This window comes from Rhinolophus sinicus, chromosome X (genome assembly GCF_036562045.2).
Source record: "Rhinolophus sinicus isolate RSC01 chromosome X, ASM3656204v1, whole genome shotgun sequence".
Taxonomy (NCBI): domain Eukaryota; kingdom Metazoa; phylum Chordata; class Mammalia; order Chiroptera; family Rhinolophidae; genus Rhinolophus; species Rhinolophus sinicus.
In genome coordinates, this window is record NC_133768.1 from 15,266,874 (window position 1) to 15,289,675 (window position 22,802).

At 39.9% G+C, this 22,802-nt stretch overlaps 1 protein-coding gene across 12 annotated transcripts in view; it reads right to left on the reverse strand.

Annotated features, from left to right (window-relative positions):
• Positions 1 to 7,455: 7,455 nt before the first annotated feature.
• Positions 7,456 to 22,802, reverse strand: part of BCLAF3 (BCLAF1 and THRAP3 family member 3) — a 57,712-nt gene continuing 42,365 nt past the window's right edge. For 5 of the 12 annotated variants that reach the window (XM_019755426.2, XM_074324265.1, XM_019755424.2 and 2 more), the window contains one exon: positions 12,656 to 13,646. In XM_019755426.2, coding sequence (XP_019610985.2) covers positions 13,617 to 13,646 — 30 coding nt within the window. In that variant the 3' untranslated portion in view covers positions 12,656 to 13,616. Of the gene's footprint in view, positions 8,644 to 9,079; positions 9,345 to 12,655; positions 21,956 to 22,802 lie in introns of those variants that run through there. The other 7 variants (XM_074324264.1, XM_019755421.2, XM_074324266.1 and 4 more) reach the window with 5 other exon arrangements.

Genomic DNA, 22,802 nt, shown 5'->3' on the forward strand with positions numbered 1-22,802 from the left:
TTGAAAAAAACCCAGCAGTAATTTCAATGAAGAACATAATCACATTACAGAGGACTAATCCAAATAATTAATGAACACAGTACTTATGGGGGTGTGAGGGTGGAGAATTGCAAAGAAATCCTGAACTATTTTCAGTAGGTTTGTTTCCTGTAGTGGTATGAGTGAAGCAACTCAAACTATTTTAGATGCATTGTGGGATTCAGCAAACGACACGATTGGATGTTGTTGGGAGTCAGGGTCCTCCCTGGGGAAGAAGGGACATACAAATATGAAACAGGGAAGGCAAGGAAGGATCCTATGGGGATGGATGGGAAGGATCTGTGTGACCTCTCAATTTCAAAAATATGCATGTATAAATAATAGGCATGTGTGAGTGTGTTTTTCCTAACTATGGCTGCAAAGACACCCCAGTAGCAAAAAGGCACAGGTCTCTCACATCCTACCCCACTAAAAGGAACCAGGGCTCCTTTGAGAAGTGGCTGATTTCAAGGCTGGGGCAGGGAATTCCCAAGATGAGCCTGGTGCATCTTGTTATGTCACAAAGTAACAAGTGCTAAAAATAATTATGGGAGCGTAGCAAGAGGACACCGCAATCAGCTTAAGGCTCCCAGTGGCCAAAGCTGGAAAAAATTGAGCAAAAATAATCAAGGACAATAATGAATCATAAGCCACTGAAAAAGGAGAAATGAATCCGTATCAATAGTAAATAGACAAATAAATAGGAGAAAAGGAGGGGTCTTGCTTACACAAGAATGCCAACGCCTGTTGGTAAGTGTAGAGGGAGTACTGAAGTAGGAATATTTTTCTGTAAGTCCCCAAATGAAGTAGGGGACTTTTGGTGAGTGCCGGAATTGAGTCTCCGAAGAATGGAAACACGGACCCAGGAGAGGCAAAGAGTTTTAAAAAGAGGATAGTTTATTGAAAGCAAAGGGTCAGAGGAGGGGGTCCCGAATAGGGGTGCGCAGCGTGGGGCAAAAGCTCCTATTCTTATATCTTCTCTTGTCCATTTGAAGAAGGGAACTGTTTGAAGAAGGGAACTGTTTGAAGAAGGGAGCTGGCGCCTTCTAATGAAATTTGTCTACCAGGTTTGTTCTGCTTGCCCATCCTACAGGAATTAGCAAAGTAACCCACTCTTATCTATCAGATCTGTTCCCTTTGTCAGGCCAGAAGGAATTTTATGATTAACCTCAAGGCCTTGTTACATTATGTCCTGGAGCGAAGGAGTGATTTCAAAACCTGAAGTTTTAGGATATGACTGTCTTTGTTTATTCCACCAGGGACTTCTCTGTCTACGTAGGGACACACTAGCTAACCTGTGTCAGTATTAGAGTTGGAAAATCATCAGTCGGCAACCATAACCATACAGACTAGTTCAGACAAGAATCACCAATAGATATTAAATCTATAGGACAATTTTGATGAGAAGCAGCATCTTTCAAAATCTGAAAGTGTCTCCTCATAAATTGCATGTTCATTGCAAGGCAAAAAAAAATTAAAAGTAATTATATAGGGAAAAGAATGGACAACTCCTTGACCAGGTGATTGAAATTAATATCACCAATGAGAGGCAGATGGACATGGTGGTGACACCCTGAGAGGAACACATCACTTGTATAGTATTTTGGCTGGGAATGCAGCCCTGCCGACACCTCAGCTTTAGCCCATTGACACCTATTTGGGACCTCTGGCCTCAGAACTACAAGAGAATAAATTTGTGTTGTTTTAAATCACCAAGTTTGGGGTAATTTGTTACAGCAGTGATAGGAAACAAATACACTTGGAACATGGACCAAAAAGTAGATAAACGTACTCTATCAATGTTAAATTTTCTAATGTCCGCACCTACTATGGTTATGTAAGAGAATGTCCTTGTTCTTAGAAAGTATTCACTGAAGTATTTAGAGGTAAATAGGTATGATATGTGAAACCTACTCTCAAATGATTCAGAAAAAAATGTGCGCATGTGTATGCATGTGTGTGCACACACATACAGAGACAAATGATAAAGCCAACGGAAAACGGTAACAGTGAACCTGGGTAAATGGTACACGGATGTTCCTTGTACTATTCTTGCAACTTTCCTGTCAAGTTTGAAATTATTTCCAAATAAAAGTTTTACGTAGATCGATAGATAGAGATGAGAGAGAGAGAGAGAGAGAGAGAGAGAGAGAGAGAGAGAGAGAGAGAGAGAGAGAGAGAGAATTGGTTGAAATGTTTAATAATGTCATCTATTTCTAACTTTGGTGGAGATGAAAAATAATTGAACCATACCACCACCCTTTGTCTTCTTGAAAGCAATGAAGGATTGTTTCTCATCCTCCACCTATGAGAAAGATAATTTTCTCTAGATTTCATTGCTCTTTTTAACACTTAAAATATTTACCAAGAACTGGCCTGTGGCTGATAGCCTCCAAGCCTAGCAGCATAAGGGAATTTACGTCTGTTCTTGAGATGTTAAGAATGTGATGTGGGGAGAGGTGGACTAAAATATTAGTTTAAATGCCCATCTGGAAAAATAGGTAGAACCTGGACTAGTGGCAAGAAGCAAAGAATCTGGGGAGGAGAACAAATAAGTAAAGGCGTGGGGTCCGGAGAAAGCCCACCGAGGGCAACTAGTGAAACAACTTACCAGCTAGCACCTGGTACCGAGCAGACACGTCCACAAGTCTGATGGTTCCCTACACGCCTCATCCCCTTGTCTTCAGGAAACCATGCAAAAGGGCTCCTGGGAGATAAGATTGGGTAAGTAGGAAACCTGAAAAAGCAGCCCACCTTCCTGCCTCTCTCCCCAAGTATTTCATAAGCCAGGTGCTAGAATATGGACTTTTTTTTTTCTGTAGGTATCAAGAAGCCACTACAACGTTTTGGATAACATGAAGGTCTTTAGTCATTCAACAAATATTTTTGGAGCTACTTCTACATGTGAGGCACGGAGCTAGATGGACGGAAGAGAGAAATGGGTTGTGCTGCCCACTCAGTGTGCTTCTGGGCTTAAGCAGGGGTGTGTTGAGGTATTCTGGGAGCCCAGAGAGGGGCAGTTAACCAGTGAGGCTGGGAAAGCGGCCAAACTGAGCCTCAAGGGCCAGGTATGAAGCAATTAACCAGACATATACAAGGAAAGAGCATTTGGGACCATGGAAACTGGACAGAGCATGTGTACATGTATAAAGGAAGGAGAGCACGGCACACGTGAGAGAACTTCAAGTGGTTTGGTCCACTCTGCTGGGAAGGAAGCAAGCAGAGAGGGTAAGAAGAGTGTAGGCAAATAAGCACATGAAAAGATGTCCAGCATCACTAGCCCTTTAGGGAAATGCACATTTAGACCACAACATGCCACTTCACACCTAGTAGAATGGCAAAAACCGTAACCAAAGCTGGTGAGGATGTGGAGCCATGGGACGCTGAAACATTGTTGGGGAGAGTGTAAAATGATACTGCTACTTAGGAAAACGATCGGTCATTTCTTACGAAGTTAAAAAATACATTTACCATATGACCTGGCAATCTCATTTCTGGGTATTTACCCAAGTGAAATAAAAAGACATGCCTACCTAAAGACCTGTACTTTATTCATAATTGTCAAAAGGTAGAAGCAACAAATGTCCCTCCAGTAGTGCATGGATAAGTAACTTTTGGTACCTCCAGACTACGGTCTACTGCTTAGCAATAAAAAAGAATGAATTAGTGAGGTGTATGCCACAACATGGACAGATGTTGTTAAAGTGAAAGAAGCCAGACACAACAGGTTGGCTACATACTGTATGATTCCCCTTATATGACATTCTGGAAAAGGCAGAATTATAGGGATAGAAAACACATCTCTGCTTGTTTGGGGTGGGAGAGGGGATTGCTCACAAAGGGGCACAAAGGAACTTTTGGGAGCAATAAAAATATTCTATATTTTGACTGTGGCTGTAGTTACATGACTATATAAGTTTGTCAAAACTTACTGAATTGTATGCCTAAAAAGGGTCAATTTTACTGTATATAAATCATACCTTAATAAGCCTGATCTTAAGAAACTCTGCCTGGGTCTGAATCCCAGCTCTGGCACTTATCAGTTGCTGACCTTGGGCAGGTTACTGACCTCCTCTGTGCCTCAGTTTCCTCATCTGTATAATGGAGACAATGATAGCACCTACCTACTTCATAGGGTTTCTGTGAAGATAAAATGAGTTAGTACATGGAGAGTGTGAGAACATCGCCTGACACAGAGTAAGTGCTTAGTACACGGGAGCTGTTGTTCTTATGGTCAGAACAGATGACCGTGAGTCTGAAGGCTTGGCTGCCACTTCCGCCACTCACTAACTACATAACCTTGGGAAAGTCACTTAACATCAGGGAGCCTCTGGTAATCTCAGAGCTGTGGCAATGTTACCTGCCACCTGCCCTGCACACCACACTGGGTATTTACAAAAAGAAGATGGGATAAAGGTGAGATCAAATGATAGTGGACAATTCAAGGATAGATTTCTCAAAAATTGGGAAAAGTGGAATCTGAGAGGACTGCCTGGATTCTGAGTATCTCCATGAATTAGGAAGCCATTAACTGAGATCATGAACAGAAGAACACTTCTGGGGCTCAGTTCAGTTCCAAACAGTATGAATTTGAGATGGTTGTAGGGCAATCAGGTAGAAATTTCTTTGTGACAAAAGGAAATGTGTGTAGAGCATGGGGAGAGAGGACAGAGGTGGAGGTGACTTTTTAAAACATTAATGAGCATAGAATGGAAGGACCTAAGTCTCCAGATGGAAGGGGCCCACCAGGAGCTCAGCACAACGAATAAAAGACCCATCATTGACAAATTTCTGAGTATCAGAGAAAAAGAGAAAAATCCTCAATCTTTCAGAGGTTAAAAAAGAAACAGTTCACATATACAGGAATGGGAGCCGGAGAAATATTTTGAAAATAGAAACAAAATGATTTGGAACCTATTCTAAGTATTTCATGTAAGTGGAATATTTGTCCTTTTGTGGCTGGCTTATTTCACTTAGCATATGTTTTCAGGGCTTATGCTCTCATAGCCCAGAATCAGCACTGCATTTCTTTGTATGGCTGAGTAAGACCCCATTGTACGGACAGACCTCATTTTTAACCATTCATCTGTTGACGGCCACTTGGGTTGTTTCACCCTTTGGCTACTATGAATAGTGCCACTACAAACAAGTGTGTGACTCCGTTTTCAATTCTTTGGGGTATATACCTGTTATCGAAAAACCCAGGTTCAGCTGCTTACCATTCGAAAGCCAGTACTCGAGAGACAAATGTTGAATGGAATGGAAATATTGCTTTATTGAGGAAGCTGGCAGTCTGGGAAGATGGCGGACTAATGTCCAAAGACCATCTCTGAAGTTCTGGACCAAGCAGAAGAGTTTTAAAGGGGAGGCGGGGGAGGGGGAGTTCCAGGTAACTGAGAGGTCTATTTCTTTAGTCATAGATATACTTTTTCACATCAGACTCCTGGGTGTGAGCAGCTGTTGGTAGCTACCTTGGAGACATTCTTTCCTTCCACAAAACAAACTCATAAATTCTCCCCCAGACCCCAAAGCTATCTCCTCTTGCTTGACAAAGAAACGGTACATCAGCAACACAAAATTATATTGTGAGCACAAGGGGTGGTGGGTTGAAGAACTAAGATTCGGCAAAATATGTCATAATTGTGAGTCAGTGACATTATCTTAACCAAAAGGCAGAAACTAGACATTTTGTGACTCGTCATTGTTTAAGCTACCATTGTTGTGTGCTTAACTCATATATTTTTCTATGATCTCAAGCAAAGTATACTTCTAAACATTTCTCCTGGAACTTGCTTTACAGGCAGTCCTTCGGAACATGACTAATATACTTTATCTTTGACTATAAGCTATGTGAGCAACTGAAACATTTAATTAAAGCCTATACGTATATTCAAATTAATAATTAAATTATTTAATTCTAGCTGTTAAAAATACTTAGGGGCATTAAAATCACAAGGGGTTTAGGTACATACGTAAGAATGGAATTGCTGTGGCATATGGTAATTCTATATTTAGCTTTTCGAGGAAATTCTGGGTAATGTTTTTTCACCATAGTTGTTGAGACCATTAAGGATTTACTAAGATATTTATTTTTATTAGATTCGGGTATACAAAACAACGTGACAGACATTTACACCCCTCACAAAGTGATAACCCCCTCCCCCAATCTACTTCCCGTCTGACATAATTGTTACAATTCCACTGACTATTCCCTATGCTGTATTCCACATCCTGTGACCATATATATATATTATAGTTGACATTCATTATTATTCAGTTTCAGCTACAGGTGTACAGAGCAGTGGTCAGGTATCTACACTGTCCATAAGTGGACTCCCTAATAAGACAAGTGTCCATTGGATACTCTACCAAATCTTTACATTATTGATTATATTTCCCAAACTGACTTTCATATCCCCATGGCCATCTTGTGGTTACCAATTTGTGCTTTCTAATTCCCTCACCTTCTCCCTCATCCCCACCCGCCTCCAATCTAGCAACCCTGTTTTTTCTCTGTATCTCCAAGACTGCTTGATTAGTTTGCTCATTTATTCTATTCTTTAGATTCCACATATAAGTGAGGTCATATGGTATTTGTCTTTCTTTGTCTGACTTATTTCACTTACCATAATGTTCTCTAGGTCCATCCATGTTGTTGCAAATGGTAAGATTTCTTTCTTCTTTATAGCTGCATAATACTCCATTGTATAAATGTACCCTAGTTTCTTAATCCAGTCATCCACCGATGGGCATTTCGGTTGTTTCCAAGTTTTGGCTATTGTGAATAGCAGGGTCATAAGGTAGTTCCATTTTCAGTTTTCTGAGATATCTCCATACTGTTTTCCATAGTGGGTGCACCAATTTGCAATCTCACCAACAGTGCACTAGGGTTCCCTTTTCTCCACAACCTTGCCAGCACTTGTTTGTTGATTTATTGATGATGGCCATTCTGACAGGTATGAGTTGGTACATCACTGTGGTTTTTATTTGCATTTCTCTGATTGCATTGAGCATTTTTTCATGCCCTAAGACATTTTTAGCTTTCTGGGAATGGGATTCTACTCCTTGTCTTTTAAAACACGTAAACTTGAATGTCATTCAAACTGCAAACATGTTTTAAACATGTGACAACCACAAAGACTGAATATACATATATAAAACATTATCTCAACTACCAAAGAAAGCTCAGAAAAAGACTAATGAAAAACACTAAAATGTTTACACTCTGAGCAGTGTGGTTACAAATTTTTCTTCCTTTTACATATTTTGTGTACTTTTTGTCAGTTTTTAAAAAAGAACAGCAGTAAAATGAATTTAAATTATGTGTAATTATGTTAAATATTATAAATCAACACTTTTTTATTAAAAAGTCAACCCAACACATAAATTAAGGTTACCCACATTTTATGATGCGGGAGGAGGAATGGCAGGGAGTAAAACCCCTCTGGACTAAGGTGAAGTAGGCAGTCCTTGGAGGTAAAGCTTGTTTACATGGATTTTAGTTAACAGATATACAATGGATAGGGTGAACTATCCTTACATTTAAAAAAATGACTTTATCTGTATAAAAACGATACAACGTTCGTTATATTCTACTGATACAGAAAGTCACGTATACTCCCACAACTTAAAAAATCACCTTAAGAGCACGTGGGCATGTTTCCAGACCTCTCTATTCATATGTACAGACAGGATTGATGGTGGGAATCACTAAACCTTTTATTTTTAAAAGTTTTAGTTTTATCTGAATGCTAAAGAAAAAAATTAGAAATAAAACTGAAGGGGCTGCTGACCTTCAGATGTTTCTTCATCTAAGGGCTATTGTTTCCTAAAAGAGCTCAGTAAGCCAGTGATTCTCAAACTTGAGCTTACATCAGAATCCTCTGGAGGGCTTGTTAAAAACAATGGCTGCCCCCCCCCCCCAGCTTTGGGTTCAGCAGATCTAGGGTGGGGCCTGGAATCTGTACTTCTAAGCTCCCAGGTGCTGCTGGTTGGAGACCAGTTTGCAAACCACTGCGCAAAGCTCAAGAAAAAAGACTGAAAAACTTAAGGTTGGTCACTAGGTGTTTTCCTGTATTATATAACAGTCTTAGATATTAAAACTTGACATGACACTTGGCCATAAAAGATGAGGCAGTTAGCTGTCTTTGCTCTACTTTCCCTCCTTCAAGTACCAACTGACCAATGTATGTGGACTTTTCTTTGCCAAGGTTAATTACATTTCTATTCTATTCTACAACTACAATTTCCTAGTTCTAAAATCTTAGTTCTGTGTTTTAATGGACTCAAGGGCTCATAACCATTCCTTTTATTGGAACTTCATGGGGAAACCTGGTCCCCCCTCTTCTGGGTGCCCATTAAATGTCCAGAACAGGTTCACTGGACCCAATCAAAGGTGTATCTTACCCTTCGGGCTTTGGCTTCCATAGGTGGCACTGAGACCTAGGAAGTGCCTTGTCCTGGGAAATCTTCCACTTCACGAAGGTCCTGAGATGGTAGCAAAGAACGGAATTTCCAAAGGGTGTTCCTTGACTCTCCTCCCATGGCCTGGTCATCCCATCAGTCCATGTCCGTACTGGGGCCCATGGCAGATGTTGTCAATACTGTTTCTCTACTTAGTGCTCCCTGGGGGGTGGGGAGGACTTGGTCACATTATACCCGGTGAATTGCCATTTTCTCACCCCGCCTTACTTGACTGGTTGCTGCTGGCAAATTTGTGGCTGCTGGATATTGAATTGGCTAGATAATGGAGGAGTTTCTGATCCAGCTTTACTTTTCCTGCTTGTGCCTGGAAGTGTCTGCATCTTTTTTTCAGAAGCTACTCAAAGATGTAGGATTTATTGGGTAAAATATGGTCCATGGTATGCATCTACATAAATTATTATAATGTAAAAATGAGTTTTTTCCAATAGAAAAAAATGTATCCTCCAAAATACCTAGTTTTCTCTGCGATAAGATTATTTTTTAATTGAAACTTTATTGAGATAATTATAGATTTACATGCAGCTGTAAGAAATAATGACAGATCCCCCCCCGCCCGTGTATGCTTTATCCAGTTTTCCCCAATCCATCAAATTTTAAAACCAGCAAAACCACCAACAGAACAGTGCCTTTTGAGGCTTGTGAAACCAGTAAGAAAGGTGATCAGGGGACACTCAACCAGGAATACCAACATTTCTCTCAACCTTTTGTGTGCATTTCCAGTATAGTACTTACACTCTATACTGCAAGTCTTTGTTTTTGTGAATCTCTTCCCCAACAGTTGAAGTTTCTCAGAGCAGGATCTGTGTCTTATCTTTGTCTTCCCAGTGTCAGGGAAGGGCCTACTACACAGAACAGGAAGGGGAGAAAGCAATGGGATGTGACTTAGCGAAACAACTTCTCTTCTAAAGTCTTATGCATTAGCAAATTCAAATTCTTTCCAGATAATAAAAAATGCTACGGATAATCTTTTGTTCAAGACGTCATCAAAATGGCGGCGTGAGGTGAGCCTCTATAAAGCTCCCCTGGAATTTACAACAAATAGAACAACAAAAACTCCACAAAGGACTCCCTGCACAGCAGACAGTCAAGACGAAGAGACCACTACTGAACTCACCTAAAGGTGGGCGAATCGCGCGAGCAGGGGGAGGAGGGAAGGGAGAAGTGCGGAGACTGAGCCACACGGCCACAGGACACAGACCTAGCTCAGTGCTCCGAGCTCGCTGCTTCCCGGAACTACCGCAGCTGCGGGAGAGGGAAGAACTCAGACTGCTAGGGCTCCGCTTATGGCCCACAGGGCTGAGGGGACAGCATATAACACGGCTGAACCCAACACTCACGGCAGAGACCTCGGAGAAAAGACTGAGGGAAAAAGGCTGAAAACGGTGGTTTAAGCCCTCACTGCCGAGCAGAGAACGGAGCCTTAGGCACTGAGACTAGCCGCCCCCTCCCTCCCCTCCCAGAGCTCGCCCCGTCCCCATCTGCCCGATGCTAGAAGCGGAACAGTAGCAGTGTCAGATCAAAAGAACAGAATATTTGCTGTTCTGAGAACTGTGGACCACAGACACAGATTCACAGCCCAACTAGTTCCGGTAAAGGGGAGGGAGCTGTGGAAGCAGGACCAGCTGTGGTGGTGGTCGCCACCACTGCTCTGGGCCACCTCTCACAACTCACCCCACCCCTGGCCCCACCTATCTGGGCAGGTCCCTGCAGGAGTAAACAGAACTGCTAAATCAAAAGCTCTCCGCATACCCACACGGACACTGTGCCCTGTGACCCAGGTGAACTATTAACAGAGGACAAGCCCGTCTCCCAGGGAATCCCCCCATTGTGTGAGAAGCTGGAATAGTGCAGAGAAAACATAGCACTACCATGTGTGAGAGAGAAAAAAAGGCTGCAGTCAGAGAGAAAATAAAACATTCTACCAACAAGTACAGGAAAACAAAAGAAAGACCTCTTCCCATCAACCTGTTGCAAAGGCCACTCCTGTAGATGTCTAGGAAGAGAAATAATAAATCAGTCATTGCCATGGATAACCAAGGCAACAAGACAGCTCAGAAAGAAAGTGAAAAGTCTCCAGAAAAGGAACTTGAAGATATGGAAATATGTGACTTAAATGACAGAGAATTCAAGATTGCAGTTCTGAAAAAACTCAACGAGATGAAAGAAAGGCAGTTTAATGAACTCAGAAACACAATCAAAGAACATGAGCATTTTACGAAAGAGATTGAAATTTTAAAAAAGAACCAAATAGAATTTCTGGAGATTAAGAACTCAATAGAAGAAATTAAGAATGAAATAGCCAGCTTAGGTAGTAGAGTTGACCAGATGGAGGAAAGAATCAGTGACATCGAAGATAGAAACCTGGAAATTACACAGATGGAAGAAGAAAGAGACTTGAGACTTAAAAGAAATGAAAGAACTCTACAAGAACTTTCTGACTCCATCAGAAAGAGCAATATAAGAATAATGGGCATACCAGAAGGAGAAGAAAGAAAGAAGGGAACAGAACATATTCAAACAAATTGTCGATGAGACCTTCCGAAACTTGTGGACAGAACTGGATCCTCGAATCCAAGAAGCAAATAGAACACCTAAATACCTCAACCCCAACAGGCCATCCCCAAGGCACATTGAATTGAAGCTGTATAAAATCAATGACAAGAAAGAAACCTCAAGGCAGCCAGGGAAAAAAGAGGGTTACCTACAAAAGAAAGCCCATTAGATTATCATCAGATTTTTCAGCAGATTCTACAAGCCAGGAGGGAGTGGAACCATATTTTCAAACTATTGAAAGAGAAATTATGAGCCAAGAATAATATATCCAGCAAAGATATCCTTTAGATATGAAGGAGGAATAAAGACCTTTCCAGACATACAGAAGCTGAGGGAATTTTCTAATACACGACCTGCACTACAACAAATACCAAAGGAGGCTATTCGACCACCATCAACAGGGACAATTTGTGGCAACCAAAACATAAAAAGGGGAGATTAAAGGCCTGAACCGGAATATGGGAATGCAGAAAGTAAATGTGCTGAAGAAAATGGAATACTCTAGATATAATCTTTTGTTCAACCTCCACATGAAAATGAGATATGTAGTTCCTAATAAGCGTATTACACTCGTCACTCATTTATTCAACTAATAATTAATGAGTTCCTACTGTGTGTCAGTAGGATGCAATACTACGGTAAACAAGATAAGACACCATGGTCCCTGTCCTTATTTTGTACACTAAATGAGTAAGCCTTTCTTTTTAGGCTTTAGATCTTACACACTCAATGTTTTCTGAATACACCCATACTACAAAGAGGTATTTTTGAAATAACATGCTTTGTATTTTGAGACACTGCCAAAAGTATATCCAAATACGCCTAAATTGGAAATCAGTTGTAGAATGATTAATATGGAATTGACCATCTTATCCTGAAGTGCTACAATAAAAATAGTTAAAGAACCATTTCTATGCTTAATGTCTGTTTTCCCTATCAGACTGCACCACAAAAGCACGCTCCATGTGTCTTGTTTTCTTGTTCACTGCTGTAATTTTAGCACAGAACATGTGTAATAAATATGTGTTAACTAAATGGTTAAATATGTGAGGCTCATAACTATCCCCCAGAATATGGGAATAAATGAAATAAATTATTTTAAAATTTAAGACAGATGTTATGCATACGTAATAAAATATAAAGTTGTCCCACTACTGTGTGCATACAGGCCTTTCTTCCCGTAAGTGGAATATTAAATGTTTGGAAAACCTGACCTACAGAGATGGCACACAACATAAGACAGGCCATCTATCTAAATGTATTACCTGATTTTAATGCATTAAGTGTTCTCACCCCCCTTTATTGCTGACCCATTAAGGAAAAGGCTGCCCTATCTTTCAAAGATATGTAAAAAAAATTAAGTGTTTTAGTAAGATTTTTCATAATCCATTTATGAAAAAATCAAGTTTTTACCAGATTTTGATTTAGAAAGTTCTGTCTTTGATTTAGAAAGTTCTGTTTAGAAAGTACAGAACAGTGTTTTAAACATCAACAGGTCCTACTTAGGGCTGTAATTCTCATACAAAATTACAATAATGTTCTCAGAGAATAGCAAGTAACTTCTTTAAGCATAAGGAGCAACAATAGTTTATTACAAATAAACATTTCACAAAAACTTTATTGGCAATGTACATGTACAATTAAGCAGAACACAGAAAACAAAGAAATAAGGTACTGAAGCCTAAAATATCATTTAAAATCCCATCACGTCTACCTTATACATAATAGGTACTCAATACAACTGAACTTAAACACTTTATAATATGTGCTTGCAAAATGTGTAACGCTGTAGTAGTAAAGTACAATTTCCAAATATGAGATTTTGTCAAATTTTTAAAAAGCCTTTAAAAATATGATATGCACAAGCTTGCCCTGAGGGAAGGTAAGATGGAATATAGATTACAAAATCTTCACGTATTTTCCACAATAGCATTTTGAAATTGGGAAAGAGCAAATAGTTGTGGGAAAAAAATGAATGAAACAATTACTAAAAATTCAGTGCACTCATAACTACCTGATGGAATATTTGAAGCACCTTTTCTCTTGCTTTCTTATGTCACAATATGAAATGTATGAATTATATAGGCCTTGATCTCCAGAAACTTAAGAAAACTTCAAGTTATAAGCCAAAGTGTCATCAGAAAAAGAAAAACCTAGTATAAAACTTGCTACCGTAAGGCCACTGTTTAAAGTTATGTCATGTACAGACACTATACAATTCAGATACTTTTGTTTTTATTACATAAGCAAAACTTTCAACATATAAATGTTTGGATGTAACTCAGTTAAGTTCCCTATGAAATCATGCTCAGAGAAAATTCAACAAATAATGCCCTTTTGAAACTTTTTGCAAAAGAAACTGTAGTTTAATACAACTTTTCAATTGAATACTGTAATTTAAAAGCAATGAAGTGTAAAAAAGTTGCAGCATTCCACTACAGAAAAATAAATTTATTTTATCAAGAAAGTTACAATTAGTGCTTTAGTGCCAATTCTAACTCCTGACAAAGAGATGCTCCCAAATATCCTGTAGTGTCGTTTCCATTTGTAACAATCCCCGATTAGATTGCTGTGGCAATGTTTGTATATTCCTATTGAAAGAAAACAAAAGAATACAAACTTCAAGAGAAACATCAGGTTTAACATCTGAGCTAGGTTTGTTCATACCACCTTTCAAATTATTTTAATTTACATTGTCCTACTTGCACTCAAGATCTCCACAAAGATATATGGAACCTCAAAGACACAAGTAACAACAGCACACATCCAAACGGCTATCAAATTATGTCAGTAGGACAAAGAAAATATATGACACTCAATACACTGGTATTAGTAAGGTAGTGAAAATGGCATTCTGCTATTGGGTGAGTTTCACTGAGGACATCCCTGGCAAAAAAAATCAAGGCTCTTAAATTTTTGTCCCTCAAGTATGGGAGCCTGATGTGACACACACACAACTTCAAGCTGGTATTTTATCTTTGCCATCATATGATATCTAATTCTAAAACTATATGGATTCTTCTAGCTGGTTGATAACGGCAGAGAAAGTCATTGGGGTGGAGGAAGCTTTCTTGCTTTTGGATGGTTACCAACAACACAAAAAGATGTCAGGCTTCAATAAACACAGAAATTCACAAGAATAGTAAGACTATGATTAAAGGGTAATGAACGTGGATTCTCTACTGTGATGCTATGCAAAATATTAAATTACCAACCACATTGGACTAATAAACATGCAACTAATAAAAGAGCAAAAATGGTAGAATGACATGTTTTTCTGGGACAGTACACATATATCCTTACCTTTTACTAGGCTCTTACATTATTAAAACTGAAAGAAATGTAGAAGTTGATTTATTTTTTTGGCATTTATATTGGTGTGGAAACATTCAATTCCAAACAAAAACAGTTCTGATAGAAAGTTCTTATTCTTCCTATTTTGCTTAGTAAGATATTCAAAATACATGCATATATATTTTGTCAACATCATTCCTTTAAATAGAGGTAGACTTCATTGTATTCTATTTCTTTACTCATTCTATAACATAAAAATCATATACATTGATCTTAAAATATTTGTTGCCTACTAACAATTTTAAGAGGAAATTCTAACTACAATAATTCTTAAAAATTTTTACAACTGAAATACCTTGTTTGTAAAAATGTATGACTATTTCGAAACACGTTCACCCTTGACACAACTTCTTCTATACCATCTCTTGGATCTTCCAATTATTTGAAAACCTAATTAAGCAGAATGCTGAACGAGATATACAAGCACCACCCTCATGTAGGCTTTCATTAACTCGACACTCGTTTCCTTGCAAATGTCCCTTTATTGGTCTTCCTACTTGGCATCTCCTCCCCAGAACCCTGCCTACCCTCAAGTATCACTTTCTCCTTCTCAGTCCAGGAAGATGTCCCATCACTTCCACATCACATCCTCGATATTCTGCCCAGCTTGTGAGGCCCTATATAATTTTTAAACCCTTGTCTCTACCCAACTCTGCATTCTACTGCCAAACATGATCTTTGCCTGTAGCCCCTTCCATGTCCAGTTCTTCTCCATGACACAGCTCACAACCTATCTCTTCTGTGAAGAGAGGAGAAATTCAAGTACACAGCATATAGTCCCTGACCATTCCTAACATACTGATCTTTTCCTTCTCTCTTTAGGCATTAACCATCTGTGAAATTAAGCTCTTCAAAAATATGGCACTACAGAAAAGAGTTAATATAGCAAACCTGACTGCTGTCCTTTGAAACGCCCATTTACAAGGTTGGCCGTTGGCTAGTGTCTGGGAACTTAGATTTGGGGAGGGTTCCCACCACTGACGAGGGTCTAAACTGTGCAAACAATATAGTCTATGCAGAACACCTGCTTTCCTCTGAGAGTCTGGAATTTGGGTCTGGGCCTGGCATGGGTGCCTATGTGACCAGCCCCCAATAAAAATCATACGCACTAAGTCTCTAATGAGCTTCCCTGGTTGGCAATATTTCACGTGTTGTCACAGCTCATTGCTGGGGGAATTAAGCATATCCTGTGTGGCTCCACTGGGAGAGGACTCTTGGAAACTTGTACCTGATGTCCTCTGGACTTTGCCTGGGCATAACACGCGCGCGCGTGCACACACACACACACACACACATTCTCTCTCTCTCTCTCTGGACTTTTTCCGGGCATAACACACACACACTCACTCTCTCTCTCTCTCTCTCTCTCTCCCCCCCCCCCCCGCTCCCTCTCAATCTCTCTGGACTTTTTCCGGGCGTAACTCTCTCTCTCTCTCTCTCTCTCTCTGGACTTTTTCCGGGCATAACACACACACATACACACACACACACACACACACACACACACACACACGCGATTCGATTACATTCATTCAACAAGCATTTTCTAAAGACAAACTACATGAAAGGCAACAGGGAAATGTATGAAAACTAATGAGGTACCCTCTATCCTCAAGGAGTTGACCATCTATTTGGGGAAATAGTAAGGTAAACAGCAACAGGCAGAGACCAAATGAAACAAGAGCAAAAGAAGGTGTTTGGTAAGGCTTTACAGTGGGTCTTAAAAGGAAAGCAGGGTTTTAATAAAAGAATGGATCAGGAGGCTATTTCTAGCCAAGAGAATAGCAGGAACAAAGATACAAACACAGGAAAACTTATGTTATGCTCCAAAAAGCAGAGGGCCGTGGAGAAAAACGTAGTTAGGGAGGTAGCTTAGGGCTGGACCTGGCTAACAAATCTAGTCTCTTTTTTCACAGGCAACAGAATCCTCGGAAGGTGTGTGCACAAGAGTGATATGATTCAATCTGTTTCGGGACAGTAACTGCTAGTAGTGAAGGGATGGAATAAGCAAATCTCAGGAGCCCAGGAAACAAGTTAGAGGCTCCAAAGAGTCCAAAAACAGACCAGAAATACGTAAGAATGCAGCATACAGTAAAGGAGGCATGTTTAATCAGTGGGAAAAGGATAAATTATTCAAGAAACGATGTTAGAAAAACTGACTAACCATTGGGGAGAAAAATTAGATCCCAGCCTCACAGTGTACCATAAAAATAAATGCCAAACAGAGTATTTATATGTTTAAAATTTTATAACAATAAATTTAACCTTTATGGTTACAAAAATAACCATAAGGAATTTTTATAAGCTTAAGCATGATATGAATTCCAGAAGCTGTATAGACAAAGTTGACAGATTTCCAAAGATTTACGAGTTCTGTAATGTAAAAGCCACCATAAACAGCTGACAAACATAAAATAAATACCGGCAAAATATATGACAGGTTAAGACCCTCAGTAAATCAGTAGCTCTTACAAATCAGTAAGTAAAAGAACCACCCCTCAACAGGAGCATTGGCAAAGCAGAGAAATAAGGAAATTGAGAGACACATAAAAAGTATGCTCACATCATTAATAATCAAAGGAAGGCAATGAGAACTATTTTCTGCTATTAGATTGACATCAAATAATCAAGTCTGATAATTGGAGTGTTGGCTCGGGTGCAGGTCAACAGGCCCTTTCATGTACTTTGGGGAGAGCAGAAATGAGTCACCGGGGCACTGTCACGGGTATCAGAGCACCACTATGCCTGCGCTGTTACTGAAAAGAATGAAACCTGTAAGCGATCCTGAAGCCACCAACAGAGGCTTGGTTAAGTAAGTCAGCAATCGTCCACCTGGGGTATGCATGTCCTTAGGAGGATATGAAGACTTGCCAAGGAGTATGTGGGTACAGATCGTTTGGAGGGAATTAAATTTCCAGATCCTCAAATTCCCAATGCTTGCTTTCCAAAATTAACCTGCTTGCACAACTGATTAAGGCTGGTTCCCCACCTCCCACAAGAAAGACACACCTTCTCATCCCGGATCTGACTACTTTGTATTACCTGCGGACCCCCAAAAGAGGGGCAGTTGGAAATATTGGTGGTAGTGTGAAGAAAATGAACGCACCCTAGCAGCTAGTAATAAACAGCATACTTCTGCAGGTCCGATGGTTTCCAATTCTGTGCTTTTTAATAAAATAGAGTACAAAATCGAGCTGTCAGAGAAACACTCAAAATACTTTTTCATGATACTGTGTTTCCCTGAAAATAAGACATAGCTGGACAATCAGCTCTAATATGTCTTTTGGAGCAAAAATTAACATAAGACCTAGTCTTATTTTATTATAAGACCAGGTATTATATTATATTATAAATATGTTACATTATATAATATCGGGTCTTATATTAATTTTTGCTCCAAAAGATGCATTAGAGCTGATTGTCTTGCTAGGTCTTATTTTCGGGGAAACACGGTAGATCATTAAGTGATTTTTCTGGCCTGTAATTCCTAATGAGTCCAAAGAACCAAGTGGCACTGCTATAATAAAAGTGCTTTGATTCCCCATCTATATAATCATATAAACAATATTTCTCAGGACTTACATTTATAAAAAGAAAAAATAGAATTAGAATGGATACTTAAACACTGTTATTGTAGTAGCAGTAACATTTATCTCTGAATACATGAACTAATTGAAAAGAGAAATGCATTTCTAATAAAACTTCTTTTGTTTAATGATACTTAATAAAATCTGTAATGTATTTGATATTTTGATCAACTATAATGTTAACGCAATCCAGAGGAAATATTTAACACCTAATAGTCACAGAAATCTATTAATATTATGTGTCAAATTTGACTTGGTGATCAATACAAGACTTTCAAAGAAAAGTCTACAGGGAAAATGAAATGAAATCCAAATTCAAGGCAAACGAATGATCTAAAATTTCTCACTGTTAAAAGAACTTGTTTGTACTTTTTAAAAAAATGAATGATATTATCAAATTCCTGTGGTGTGCAGGTTCCACTGAAGAGATTTAAAAGAATGGTGTAACAGTTTTATTAAAGACTCAGTATTTATATGCCAGAAATTGTATCCTGTAAAACAATTTAAACTTATGATAAAAAATAATAGCTACCAAACTAAAAGGTATAACCAGGTTAATATTTTTTCAAAATTCTAGGGTATGTAAGCAATAAAAGTTTGAAAAGCACTGAAATAAATAATACAACCACAAGGTGGAATAATATGCAGCCCTTAAAAATGAACGAATCGAATGAAGTAATGAATGAGTGACAACTATAAGAAGACTTGGAATGGTTGAAGGTGGAAAAACTACGAGGATTAACAGGACAAGTTCCTGGTTTGGCTGGCTAGCTACAGGAGTCATGGACCATGAGGAGAAACCAGTGGCCTGGGGAGAACAAATCTGATTGGATTTTTAACAGCATTACTGAGATGTAATTCACATACTGTCCAGTTCACCCATTTAAAGTGTACAATTCAACTGTTTTTTAGTGTATTCACAGTCACCATAATCAGTTTTAGAATATTTTTCTCACCTCCTCCCCCCAAAACCCATACCCATTAGCAGTTACACAAACCCCCTATTTTCCCCTAACCCCCCAGTCCCTGGCAAACACTACCCTACTTTCTGTCTCTATGGCTTGGTTTATTCGGAACATTTCCTTCCTATAGATGAAATGATAGAATATGTGGTATTGGGTGACTGGCTTCTGTCACTTGGCATGATGTTTTTAAGGGTCACTCATGCTGTAGCACGCATCAGGTCAAGTTTGATTTTGAACATGCTGAATTTGAGGTGCCTTCAGCACATCTACGTAAGGGTGTTTGGGAGGCATCGGGAAATCTGGGGCTCTGGGGAGTCATCAGGCTGAAGACATCACCAGAGGTGATGGCTGCAACCCTGGGAAGAGGTGAGGGTAATCAAGGCGAGTATGAACAAGGAATAAACAAAGACTAAAGAATATGATGCTAGTGATGCGTACATTTTTGGAGGATGTATGGAAGAAGAGAAACCACCAGGTAAGACAGAGAAGTCCGTCAGAGGCAGGTAGCGGACCTGGAGGCTCCGGCTCAGACGTGCTTGCGGGTGACGATGGCCCTCGCTCTGCACCCTGGCACACCGCAGCGCGGGACAAAGCAGGTTTCAGGTTCTGGCTGTTTCACCTGATCATGGTCGCTGTTCTCATCTTTGTACTCCTAGACTTCAAGGTGTGTTTTTTTCAACTCGAAAAGCCGTGAATCCCTGTCTCTAACTTCCTTCCCGCAGTTTCCTTATGCTTGCTCCTTTCTCCTCTTTCTATCCACAGGCAGAGCTCTGGTAGGTGCCTAGCTGACAGGCAACCGAGGACCGTGGGGAGAATCTACGATGCTCAAGACCTCCATGTCTTACGGACCAAATGCACAGCTGCTAAGTTTTTTCAGAGACAGTGTTCCCAGAGGTGGCGTCGTGAATTATTACTAGGTTCTTTGTTCTATTCTGGTACACAGTCTGACCCTCAAGTTTCTAAAAACATTCTGTGAGGAACAAGGGATATTTAAGGGGGGCACTTGTGAATGACAGTGAATAAAACTCCAGCCTTATTCCAGGCATACCAGACATTCCTCCCAAACCCTCATCTTCCAGCCCAAGCACAGAATCCAAAAGAAAGGAAACACAATAAAAGGGAATCGATATGACAAGTGCATGATGAAGAAGGAGGAAGCATTTCAGTTGTGTACTTTCCTAATACCGCTTGGGACTCTTACTACTCTGTCGGCATCTGGGAAAGCAATGCAGTTTTAGGGAAGCCACGATCGTCTTGGTAAGGGGCACCTGGAGTGTCTCCCCCACCCCTCCCTGAGGCTGTTGTGCCTTGGAGACAGGAGCACATGCCTGATGCACCGTAACTAGACTGCACCACAGCTGAGCATCACAGCACTTTCAAGCCACAAATTTCAACATGGTGGAGGAGAGTAGAGTCCACACAAGATCAAGCTAAACCTTCCTGGTGGACTTTGAGATGTGTGGAAAGAAGTTCCAGGGCACCTAAATTAATTCATTGGTCATGCACCCTTAATTAATCAAGGTAGTGGCCTAAGAACAATGAAAAGAATGAACTCTTATTCGGGCAAAAAGCCAAAGCAGTGCACAGATGCTACTCAGAGTCAGGTTTCTCTCCAGGACAAGGTCTTCAAAGTTCCTTCTAATGCTGAAGCTTGGGATGAAAAGTGATGCAAATGGTACCTCGCAGCCAGTGACCCCATTTGAGTAACAGTGTCCCTAATCTAAGGGAAAGGGGAAGCAAGCAACATTGGAAGAAACCAAAGAGTCCAGGCCTTCACCTCTTTTCTTTCGGGCCTGAAGGCTGGGGTGAAATGGAGTAACAGGACTAAACTGTCAGTCTACATACATGGAATGGGGTTTCAGAATAGCCCAACCTACTGGCACAGCGCTAAGGCCAAGTAAACCTAAGTCTTTACTTAGTTCAGACTGTGACAAAAACAAAGCAGCTGCAATGTCTCCTTCCTTTCCCTGAAGGTTAGGAGAGTATGGAGCCTCACTGTTAATATTAAGCAGGGTGCTAAGAGTAGGATACCTGGTTTCCTGCCATACTCCGAGTTGGGCCTTGTTCAAACACAGTCTAGCTCAGCTCCCTGGTGGCCTAGCGGTTAGGATTTGGCACTCTCTCAAACATAATCTATAAAAAGCCTGGCTGTGGCTTGCTTGCAGGCACCGACAGTAGCCAGGCTGGAGAATCCCATGTCAAAATAGCTACAATACAAAGACACATAAAGTAGCATCCAGAAGGGTAGGCCTAAGAAAAAAGATTAGTAGATACTGATTTTTTAAAAATCCAGTGTGTTGGGACCACCTCTAACGCACTCAGATGGCAGTAAAAGGTAACAGGAGGGCAGGGCCATGACCTGCATTGGACCCTAACTATAACTGCTACACTTCAAATGACACAAAAAGCCTACGCCCTCAAGACTGGAGACCTATAGCAGGTTGTGGCTCCTTCTAGGATACACTTCTCCTGTCCTAAGACGAAGGCTTGATGCCTGGTTTCTATTTGCTATTAAGCGAGGCTGGTGGTCAGCAGGAAGTGGGCAAAGTGAGGCAAAGGAAAGAATGATGAAATGGAGCAGGTTCAATGAGCATGTAGAAACCACAGGCTGAGGCAGACAGTCAAGTAAGCACTCAGGAGCCCCAAATCATCTAAAAAAGAGGTAAAAATGGAGTCAAATGAAGCTAACACTCAAAGCTCAGCACAGAGCTGACAGAAGAGAAACACACGTTCCTGACACTCAACCCCAAAATTAAGGAAAAGGCGTGGCTTGCCTCAGTCTCCCTTCTCAAGAGAAAAGCAATGACTAACTTCCTGGGAACAGCCAGGCTGCCACCTGTGACTGGGACAAATGCCTCGAAGATCTGCTGCAAGGAAACTTGCCACCCAGGACAGGAAGAGCAGCAGCACCTCAATCCAACACGAGGGAGGTGTCCGAGAGGGTAAATGACTCCAATCACACTCACGTTTTCAAAGAGATGGATTTCCTACCACCTAGAGTGACACACACCAAAATTAGAAACCTCTTCTAAAGTACTCAGTCAAAATTGGGGGGCGACAGAGGTTACAGAGGTATTATATTGAACTCTAAAACTTAAAAAGAAATCAGCTGTCAACTCCATTCTATTGATCCACGTTTTGAAAAATAAGTTTTACTAAAATCATGAAAGATTCACAAATATGACTATTTAAGGAAACATTAATGGTTAGAAATATTATAAAACCACAGTTGGACTATTTGACAGCAACACTAAACATATATATACATTTCTCAGAAGAAAATATTAAACCCAAATTATTAACAAGTCCCAAAATTGACAAATATGCCTTATTTAACAGATGTAATACTATTATTCTCATTTAAAATATAATATGTAGAATGTAATTTTATATCATATTTATGTTAAATTTGAATACCAACATGGTAAATTTAAATAAAATCAATCTACAACTAAAAGAGTGAAATTCAAATTATCAAGAAACATTTTATGAACATTAAGAGTTAGCAGACAGTGGTGATGGCTGCACAGCATTATGAATGTAATTAATGCCACTGAATTGTATACTTAAAATGGCAGATTTTATGTTATATATTTTATCACAAAAAACATACGAATGTGGGGGAAAGAAGGGTTAGTGCATTTTGCAATTACATACCCTTTTATGTAGCCAGTTCAATATTTTTTGGTACTTAGATAACTCACATTGTACAGGGCTAAACTGTATAATGTTAAAATTCTTTACCTGAATTCCCATTTCAAAAATTAATCACACAACAGAAATTCTAAAGTAAAAAGTTCAAACAGCTGGCATATCCAAAGTATTTGCGCTATAACAGCTA